At 32.6% G+C, this 11,146-nt stretch overlaps 1 protein-coding gene across 1 annotated transcript; it reads left to right on the forward strand.

Moving 5' to 3' along the window:
- The first annotated feature begins 3,645 nt into the window (after positions 1-3,645).
- On the forward strand, positions 3,646-9,102 carry LOC114395618 (TOM1-like protein 6). The gene is made up of 9 exons (XM_028357447.1): positions 3,646-4,082; positions 4,619-4,697; positions 4,838-4,936; positions 5,735-5,848; positions 6,320-6,483; positions 6,603-6,684; positions 6,771-6,856; positions 6,971-7,258; positions 7,706-9,102. Exons 1-9 carry the CDS (start codon positions 3,961-3,963, stop codon positions 8,892-8,894), a joined length of 2,223 nt encoding a protein of 740 aa, XP_028213248.1. The 5' UTR covers positions 3,646-3,960; the 3' UTR covers positions 8,895-9,102.
- The last annotated feature ends 2,044 nt before the right edge of the window (positions 9,103-11,146 follow it).

An 11,146-nucleotide genomic window follows, 5' to 3' on the forward strand; every position in this document is an offset into this window, starting at 1 on the left:
CAACTATCACCTATCAGCCAATTTTTTAATTTTTAGTTAACTTATGAGGTAGTTTTATGCAATATAACCTGTATGAAAAGCGTATGAATTATTTTTCTAATGATATATGTGAAAAGCATACCAGTAGTTATCGCTCTATGTAAAAATTTTACAACAAATCACAAAATTATATTAAGATGCCTTCATATATATTAAAAGTTTATCATAGGATTTATTTTTAATGTTATTTTTAATCTTTCTTAAAAAATGTTTTATAAAAAATATTTTTAATTTTAAAATATCTAGTTTTTCAAGAGTATTAGTTTGGTATTTATTTTCAAGAATAGTAATAACTTGAAAATTTCAGAGAGAGGATGTGCCCCCTTTTTGTTACATCGTGGTGATTCGTGAGTAGGACACCAATAATGGGTCTAACAAGAATACATGGACTATTAACAAGGGCAGACATAGTTAGTTAGTAGATTCAATACACTTAGTAGATGATTGATTTTTTAAGAATGCAGATATTGGTTCAATTTTCTGACCGAGTGTTTAGGAAATATTTTGTTTAAGAGAAGTATACAAAAAGGGAAAATGAACTCCAAGTTTATATATCTTTTTTTATTATATATTTTCATACTTTAGAGTAACAAGATACCATTTTTTTAATTTCTTAGACAAATTTCAAAAACACTTAATTTATTTACATTGTTATCATTAGTATCATCATCATCCATACAGAATAATGATAGTCGATTAGCTCGATGAGCTTCCCCTAATCTCTCTTTTTGGATTGCTTTCAGCGTGTCATTTTCACTTTACTAGTTGCTTATATAATGCTGCTGCCAAAATAATAAGTGTGCAATGTATCCAAAAAAAAAAAAAGAAGAGAATATTAGTAAGAAGTGTCTTTTCAAAGAACTACATTTACAAAAATATTTCTTGATTTTTACTTTGACAAAACCAAACAAGGGAAAATGTTTCAATTTTTTCCATACTTAACAATTTTCATATTTAAATGTTTTTTGTCAAATTATAAAAAATACAGAATAAAAGTGCAACTTTTTCGTAGTACCAAAACCTACCATCATTGGAATAATTGTTTCTTTTTCGCTAGAAAAGTAATCTTTTAAAAGATTTAAGACATAGATATTTTAAAAATGTTTTAATAGGAAATTATTTTTTCTTTTATAAACTTTACACGCTAATAAACTTATTATAATTATAATTTAAAACAAACATCAATTCAAATGTTAAACTAATATCTAAAAATTAACGAGTCCAAAGTGAACTATTGATATGTTCGAAATCGACTTAATGACTCTGAGGTGGATTCCTGATAAAATGGTGGACTACCAATGGTAACTCTACATGCAAAATAAGCTGAGATCCAAACTTTGTGTGATATATTCTGAGAATGAAATCAATAATAATCTGAATAGAAAAAAAATATAATAAATGTGGACATATGACAATTTTTTTTTATTAAGGAGAGGCCTGAGCCATTACTCAAATATGAACCTAAGAGTCACAACTCCTATAAAATCTTCCCATAGAATAAATACACATCCCACAGGGAAACTAGTTAGAACCATAGAGGATTCCGGAATGTGGTGAGCCTACATAGGTGTGGGAATTTGATTTAGATTTCTTGGTAAGTCCTCCTATGAAATAATTATGTTCTCCTAAATGTAATGGCATCATAATTTTATTCCATGCCTAGGAGTTATTTATTATCACAACTATATCGTAGGTGTCTTATATTTTAATATTAACTTCAATCATAGGCCATGTTCTTAGAATGACATGTTTTAAGCTGACATACTTTATAGTAAATTGGTTATAACAGGCTTGTTACTGCGATTTTATAGGCTCATGCCAAAAAATTGAACTGGACTCTATGATGTTTAAGTATTTAAAATATATATATATATATATATATATATTATTTATATAAAAAAGTAAACACATATTTTTATAAAAAAAATTACATATTTTCTTACATTACCAATAATATAACTTTAATAAATTTTAAAATAATATATCATTTTTTATATTAGTATTTATCATTCAATGTATTTTTAAAATAATCACATAACATAAAATCTATACATAATGTAAGCATGACAACCCTGATAGATTTGACTCTCCTTATTCCCACATCCTCATTCTTGTAGAAGCTAAAATAGGTTTAAATTTAAAAAAAATGAATTTATATTTTCTAAACTCATCTTCATATATTTTTATTCTTTATTAATATACTAATACTTGGTTTTAGTCCTTAAAAAAAATAATTTTATTTATTTATAATTTAAGTTTTTGTCTGTATTTCTTGTTTTGTTGAAAAAAAATTTAAATATATTATTATAGATCAATTACATGTTAATATATAATAATATTTTTTAATCACATGACATATCTTTATTTAAACAAAAAAAAACATAAAATAAAATAATAATTTTAATTTAATTATAAAATAACATAAATAATATTAAAAAAATTATTATATGACTGTATTTAATAAAAAAAAAAAATTAGACTCCTTTTAACGGCAAGGCTAGTCTGGTCGCATCTCTGAATAGAGTGCAGGGTCGGCCTGGGTTAAGCTCAATGCATAACACATTTTATATTGATGTTTTAAAATAGAATATCTATCTAACCAGAAAAATCTAGCATACTGAAATTCTTATTTCATAAATTAGTTATATTTTTAAGAAAAATTAGTTTTTTGAAAAATAGTTAAATAAAATAAGATTTTGATATCTAAACACTTTGCTTGTTATTTTTTTTTAAAATGCTTGTCTTTTAATTAAAAAACCACTGTTAAATCACAGAGCAATAAAGTTTACCCTCTTAATAATAAAGTGTCTGGTAACCAAGGACACTGTATAAGGAATTAAGGATTAAATGTTTACGTGCAAATTATAGAAAAAGTTAAAAAAAAATATTGTATTTTAATAAAAAAATATTTTTAATTCCTTAAGTGTCACAACACTTGTCTTTAATAAATTGGTTAAAATAAAATAATTTCATGTTAATTGATTTAGTATCATTTTATTTAAACTTATTTATTAAAGTAAAACTTATTTCAATAAAATAAATAATTTTTTATTTTTTAATATATTTGTTTGAACTATTTTTACTTAAAAAGTAATAATTCTCTATTCATCTTAAGAAACAAATTTTATCTTCTTCTTAAAAAAATACTTATATAAAATTTTTTATTTAAAGTACTTTTAATTAAAAATATTTTTATTCTAATACTATTAAATACAGCTATAAAATATCAACGAATTTAATGATAAATTTAATTCATCGAATCATGCTTGAAAAATCTGAATAATTGAATACAATATCCGGTTCAGATTTTGAAATCATTATTTACAAGTCAAAGAATTTGGATGGGTGACACCATGATGAACAATATTCAGCGGAAAAGGATATCCAAAATCAAATTTGCTTTTCACCATGACGTGGCACGTGGCAGAGCGTGGGTTACAAATACCTAGATCAGCGAGTGCGTCGTATCACACCGCACAAAACTCGCACCCCTTTCAACACAAAAAAAATAAAAAAATAAAAAAAAAATAAACGAAACTGAGAGAGAAAAAGAGGAAAATTACGCACTTTCCGGGAAAAAATTTTTGTTGCGAGAAAATAATGGAAAAGAGGAAATTCCCCGATTCCCCTTTTTAGCTCAGAGAGAGAAATAAACAAAAATAAATAAAAAATATTCTATTTGGGAAAACCAGCGACGACTTTTGGGATTATTATTTTTTTGATTGTTCGTTCCATTCACGAATTGCGTTAGGGTTTCGTAATTTTGCACCCTTCCGAACAATCGTTGGGGTGCTTTTTCGATCAAATTTCGTAGAAAGTTTTCATCTTTTTCGTTTCGGAGTTTTGGGAAGTTGAATTGAGAATCGATTTTGGTGTTCCTTTGAAGAAGGTTGAGAAAGAGAGAGAGAGTAGGGGGAAAATATGATGGCTGCTTCTTCTTCTTCAGCTACTGTCGCAGTGGAGAAGGCGACCAGCGACCTTCTTATGGGCCCTGATTGGACCATGAACATCGAAATTTGTGATTCCATCAATTCTAATCATTGGTAATCTTCAACTGCAAGAAAAGGAGAAACATAGAGATATTAGATAGCATATCAATTTCGATACTATATTTTGTTTTATTTTATTTTTTGAGGGGTTGACTTTGATCAACCGCCACATGGTTATGATGTTTGTGCTTTTGAATGTTGATGTTTCATTTAATGGTTGTTGGTTCTGTTATCAGATAAAATTTGGGGGCTAAAGTAGTTGATTTTAGTTTTTTTTTTTTTAGTTTTTGTTTTTGTGATGAAACGGATAAGGTGATTGTATTATTTGGAAAATAGTGGAAACTGGTTGTTCTTTTTAGCTGATTATGCTAATTTCATTCCATTTTTTTTTTAAATTCTGATGATTTTCAATTTTCTCATGCATAACTGTTGGTCTTAAAACTGAACAATAATTCAGTCTAAACTTCCTCTCAGAAAAACCAGGGTCCATGGATGATTGTACAAACTAGTGTGTCAAGTTGCTTCTTTCTTGTTTTTCTGGACACTTTTTTACTGAATCTTTGATCAATACCACATGCTTAATTTCTCAGGCAGCCAAAAGATGTGGTAAAAGCTGTGAAGAAGAGATTACAACATAGGAGCTCTAGAGTTCAATTACTTGCTCTCACGGTACTTCGTTGGCACTGGTTTTTGGTCTTACCTTTCTATATTCAGCTCAAGTTGTTTGTGGCTGTGTCCTCCTGGAGTGCTTAACTTTCAAATTCATTTGTTTGGAACTTGATTTGTGGTTTCTGGTTGTCTACCCCCAGCTTCTGGAGACAATGGTAAAGAACTGTGGTGATTATGTGCACTTTCAAATTGCTGAGAGGAACATACTGGAGGAGATGATCAAAATCGTAAGGAAGAAGGTAGGGTGGTTTTAGTTGGAAATTTAAGACGTGTTTCTGATTTAATTTGTGTATTAGTTGCTTGCAAGAAATTGTTGTTGCATTTTTCATGGAATTTTTTTGTTTATATTAATAAAATTATAAACTCAAGCCTCGTAAGAAATAAAGAAAATATTTAGATGATGTTGTTAATCAAGAATTCAAGATTCATACTATTGACTGTCATGTGCACTTGCAATCCTTTGATGGTGTGGAAATCATTGTTGTTTCTCTCTACTGAATTGGCATGCTAGGGACTATTATGGGAAGTGGTTAGAATCAAAGTTCAATGCAAACATCAAGATTTAATCTACTTTATTATGACATCTCATGGTGTAATTGTTTTAACTTCACTTTGCCTGATTAAGTTTAAATCCAAATCAAGTCCAGAGGCTACTGCTGTACATCATTACTGACCTGTTCTAGTGACCAGTGGAGATTTCCCTTAGTCTATGATCCTAGGTTAGATAGGTTACTGGATCACGGACTCAAAACTATCTGTATGTTAAATGTCTATGGGTGGTATTCCTATGTCAATAAAACGTTGTAATGTTGAGTTGAACAATTATAGAACCCATCCATATATTGATAGGTAAATACAAGGATTTTTTTTATTGGTACAAGTCACCTGGCTTTTACCTATTAAAACAAACTTAAAATTTACCTATTAAAATATAGATGGGCTCTATATCTGTTAAATTACTACTATTTTCAGCAAACTACTTTTTTCTTGTATAATTTGTCTCATCTAACGTGAAATACATGTGACGAATGATTTAGGCAGATATGCAAGTGAGGGATAAAATTTTGATATTGCTGGACTCTTGGCAAGAGGCATTTGGGGGACCAGGTGGTAAACATCCTCAGTACTATTGGGCATATGAGGAGTTAAAGGTAAGTATACTGCTGTCTACTCAACAAGATTATCCATCTCTATATTGATAGTTGCATGTGCAAAGTGGGATGCTGGATTTTCAAAATTATATACACGACATTTGTGGATATTCTGTAAATGGATAGGACAAAACTATAGCATTTATCCAAATTTGTACTTTCTAACTAAGTTCAACAGTGCAAAATAATTCATATTAATGCTTTGCATAAAAATATCATTGTTCCAATTCATTAGCGACAAATGGATGAGTTTTAAGGTTCACATACTTTTTTCCATCAAAACCTCAGTGTGGAGAATATTCCTCCTGAGTCCCAACAAAATCCAACCATCATGCAGTTTGTTGCAAATTTACATTTTAAGTACAGGATAGAAGATTGCATTGATATCTGTTAACCATATTCACATGTGAGTTAATATTCAATGACCATGAGACCGTATCATAATATTGTGTTGGATTATATAAATGGCAGCGATCTGGAGTAGTTTTCCCAAAGCGTTCACCAGATGCAGCTCCAATATTTACTCCTCCTCCTACCCATCCAAATTTAAGAAATATGCAAGCTGGATATGGGATGCCAAGCAATTCATCAAAAACACTTGATGAAACCATGGCAACAGAGATAGAAAGTCTAAGGTGATACTCTGCCTTTTCTTTTTCCTGCTCACCCTTGTTTCCTCTGCTGTCCTTTGTGTCTCAGAACTTCTGTGTGCTACCAAATTTGTATTATATCTAACTTATCTTGAAATACTTAGTTTGTCAAGCTTGGAGTCCATGCGTCACGTTTTGGACCTTTTGAGTGACATGTTACAAGCTGTGAATCCCGGTGATCATGCAGTAAGTTAAACTGTACTGCTTGGCTTTCTTGAATCCTCCGTGCTACTAAGTAAAATAATTAAATGTTTGGTTTTTATGCTTTGTAGGCTGTAAAAGACGAAGTTATTATTGATCTTGTTGACCGCTGTCGCACAAACCAGAAAAAATTGATGCAGATGCTAACAACTACTGGGTTAGTTCCACTCAGCTATTCCATCTGGCACACACCCAAATGTACTTGTGTGTTACCTTGTGAAGGCTATCCACTGATATGTGGAATGATCTTATTGTCTTGGTTTTGTCGTAGGGATGAGGAGCTTCTTGGACGAGGCCTCGAATTAAATGATAGTATTCAAAGTTTGCTTGCAAGGCATGATGCAATTGCTTCTGGTACTCCGTTTTCAATTCAAGGAGCAAGTTCCAGTACTGTGTCAACTGAAGTTCACTCTAGTGTTGATCAATCCACTGTAAAGAGCTCCAGCCCTGGAGAGTCTTCTTCAACACCTAAAGCTAGCCCTTCAGCCATAGTCTTTTCTGAATCCAAGAGCCAGAGTGATGAAGAGGAAGAAGATGAATTTGCGCAGTTAGCTCGGAGGTCACTTAGAACTGATACTATATCTAAAATTGATATTTCGGTGCTCATGGTTATTCAAACATGTTTTTATTTTCAATATTTTTTTGCTTATGACATTAGTAAGAATAACTTATCTAAAAATAAACTAGTTTAGAATGTCTGTTTAGATCTATGTATGCATAAACATGCATGGATAAGCATGGCCAAGCGAATTATCTACCCTTTGTTTCTTGAAGATGAAATCATTGCATTAAGCATCTTTTTTCATTTTTATACTTACACTCGTATGTTATTTCATTCTATCCTATATTTTCAAGCATAATTCTTTATTATTAGCCCATAATTTTTTTATCATAGAATTTCTTGTAAAATTTGTATATCAACATGTATTGCAGATCATGCGTAATGAAAATTTTCTATCATGCCAACAATTTTTTATTCAGTAAGAACTCTTTACAACTATTGCAGGCATTCTAAGGCACAATCAGTGACTTCAAAAGATGCTACAACTGGATCCAGTGAAACTTCAGGGTCAATGAAAAGTGGCAGCACAGCTCCACATGTGCCAAACCCCTCAACCTCAGTCCCATCCAATGCCTTAGTTCTTTCCAACCCACCTGAACCAGTTAGTACCACAAAGGATCAGGACATTATTGACTTACTCAGTATCACTTTGTCAATGTCACCATCTCCACAGACAAGTTATGCACCACCTCCACAGACAAGTTATGCACCACCTCCACAGACAACATATGCACCTTCAGCATCTAGCCAAGGCATGCATCAGACACCTGCTCCATCCAGAACAGAAGGGTTTTCTTATGCTTCCCAAACATATCCGGGAAACTTGTCATACAACAGTTATGTTGTTCCTTGGGCTCAATCTCAATCGAAGTCGGATCTTCAAACCCAGCCTCAGCAACAGACATATCAATCCCAATCCCAACCCCCAACCCCAACCTCAACTCGACAATTACATCCGCATTATGAATCTGAACAAGCTCATCATCATCAACCGACCCAACAGGTAAGGTCCCAGCCCCAGTCCGAACAATTGCAATCACAACCCCTGCCACAATCCCCACGTGTATTGCAACAACCTCAAAATCCTCAATATAGCCCTCCTCAACAACAATCACAACCTCAATATAGCCCTCCTCAACAACATATGCAACCTCATAATGAACCGCAACCACTACAGTATCAGCCCCAGCACCAAACGCTGCAATCTCAGCCTCAGCCCCAACCCGGACACATTCAACAACCTCAACCGCAGCCACAATTTCAGAATCAACATTTTCAATACCCTGCAAGATATCCTCCCCCACCATGGGCCGCTACACCTGGATATGCCAACTATCAAAACCACTCACCTGCTACAAACATGATCTCAGCTCCTCCAGCCAACACTGCGACATCTTATTCATCTGCACCCGGGGTTAGGCCCGTGCAACACAATAACTCATTCCATTCCAGAGGTACTGGTGGAACTCCTGCAAGTGCAACTGGACAAAAGCCTTTTGTTCCGTCGTACAGGTTATTTGAAGATTTGAACGTTTTTGGAAACACGGATGGAAGGGTAAAGATGACCAGTAGTGGCTCGTCATCCAGCTTGTCAGGGTCAATGGGACCTGGTATGGTTGGGGGGCGTAAGTGAAGGGCTTTTATTCATGTGTAAAAAGATGTGTTGATATACTGTGTATAAAATGGGACCAGCAGTATTGTTAACTTCTCATTTGCAGGTTATGTAAGTTCTTTAGATTTGATACAAGTGACTCCTCCCTATTTTATGAGTAGATCATAAAGTCATTTCTTATTAGTTTGAGTGTTACCTCAAACGAGACTATGAACATTCTTTGATGCAAGTTTAGTTTGTGGTAGTTGTTCTCTGTGATGCTCATTGATCGTTAACCACGATAAATGGCACGTAAAATGCATACACTAGTCAAATGTCATTAATTATTTTGAAGGCATACATAACCTAGTAAGATAGCCAGTCAAATCACATGAGATGTAGTTAATATAAACAAATCCATACAGATTGACAGGTCTGATGCGAATTTTTAACAAGACAGACACATTACTTCTTTGTTTGGACGAAGGATTTAAAAATTTTTAGAAAATTTAAATATACAACATTTTAATTTTCTTGATTTAAATTTTTTTCATTTTGTAAATATTTTGTTTGATGAGACAATTTAATTTCTTTATTTTAATTTTCTTGTTTGGATAAAGTAATTTAATTTTAATGAAATTCAAATTTTTATTATTAAATATTTATTTAAAAATTAAAATTTTAATATTGAATGAAAATAAATGAGTCATTTTTAAATAATTAAATATTTAAAATAAATTTAATGCTATATAATATTTAATAATCAATTTTTTAATATTTAATAATTAAATAATCAAAATAATTTTTTAGATCTCATTACAAAAATAAAAAACTATAGCCACAGTACAATTTTACAAATCTTTTTTTTTTTTTAAATCCATCCTTATTATATTAATATATAGTAATCGCTTTACTTTTCTAATAAGATCATCTCCTACGAACAACAATGTCATTGCCACCGCCACATCCCGCTTCCGAAACGACATCGTCGAACTCCACCACCCTGCAACTAACACCACCGCTAAATCCTATGGAAATATCTCTCGCGGTTCGGTGACACGGCCCCAACCACTTGTTCTGCATGAACCGGTTCTTCCTCCACGGTAGAACCGGAAGCCCCCTACTCCTAAAACACCTCCTCGCGGCGTCGTGCGTAGTCGAAACGGTGTGTTTCATCTCCTCCGTGCCCCCGACGAACACGCCGGGGATGGCGGCCAGCGCCTTCGAGAACCGCCGCATGGCGCGCAATCTTGAACTGCGCTCGGAAGTTGAGGTCCACGAACCTGGAATCAAAGAGCAGAGAGAGAGGGAGGTGGTAGCAAAGAGAGAGAGAGAGCGCAATGGAGATTGGCGAGTACGAGTACCGTGCCGAGAGTGAGGAGAGAGAGCGCTACAGGAGAGTGAAGAATTTTATTTTCTTTATTTAGTGAGAATTTAAAATTCTCTCAAATTAGTATATTCAAATGCTTTATAAAAATGATAGCATTTTAATTACTTTCAAAATATTCCATCCAAACATATTAAATTATTGGAAGGCAATTTAATATCTCTGTTGTAACAATTTGTTGATTTACGCATGTCGAAACTTTTATTTATCTTACATACTCTTGTTTTGGTATCATGAGCATGCTTCCTAGCGTAATCATGAAGAGAAGCGGCAGTTATGACTTGAAACTAATGACTCCTTACGTTACCGAAGATATTTGGGGATTAATATTCAGTGTCAATCCTTCAAAGAGTTTTCTTTCTCTAGTGACGAGATAATGATTCTTGAATAATAATTTTATTGCCTGTTACGCAGGAAGAAATGTATATGATGCTAAACACTTTTTTTATAAGCTAAACAATTTAATGATATAAAGAATGCTTGAGATGAGCACAGGGGTGCCCAAAACAAGACTGATTACAATGCATACAGCTACATACGATGTTAAAGTTAAACACTTTAAAATTCAACATTTAAATAAAAACTCCGAAGTTAAACATACACCACCTTTTTTGTTTTTTAGCTCAATTGTCTTAACAGAGTAAGTTATTACAAATTCTCTAACATCATATTTAATTCATACGAAAAAAAAGAAGAAGCATACACTACCTTTAAATGAAACTGAAATAATTAATCCGTACTTTTTTGGATCGAGCCATCTAACTTAAAATCCTACTGACTTCAAAAATCGTATTTTAATTTTCCCGTATGACTTTTTACAATAAAGGGGCAGTGAAGTTGAGTAAATTTCAAACTCATTCAGTCACTTTGGATACCAGATACACAGGAGACCTTTAACATCGTACAA

Source organism: Glycine soja, chromosome 18 (genome assembly GCF_004193775.1).
Source record: "Glycine soja cultivar W05 chromosome 18, ASM419377v2, whole genome shotgun sequence".
Lineage (NCBI taxonomy): Eukaryota > Viridiplantae > Streptophyta > Magnoliopsida > Fabales > Fabaceae > Glycine > Glycine soja.

Bases quoted from the DNA above. Each gene is read 5' to 3' on its own strand.
- LOC114395618 (XM_028357447.1), top strand. From the start codon at position 3,961: ATGATGGCTGCTTCTTCTTCTTCAGCTACTGTCGCAGTGGAGAAGGCG. The intron at 4,937-5,734 runs GTAGGGTGGTTT...CGAATGATTTAG, and splicing joins TCAAAATCGTAAGGAAGAAG to GCAGATATGCAAGTGAGGGA. The intron at 6,685-6,770 runs GTAAGTTAAACT...TATGCTTTGTAG, and splicing joins TGAATCCCGGTGATCATGCA to GCTGTAAAAGACGAAGTTAT.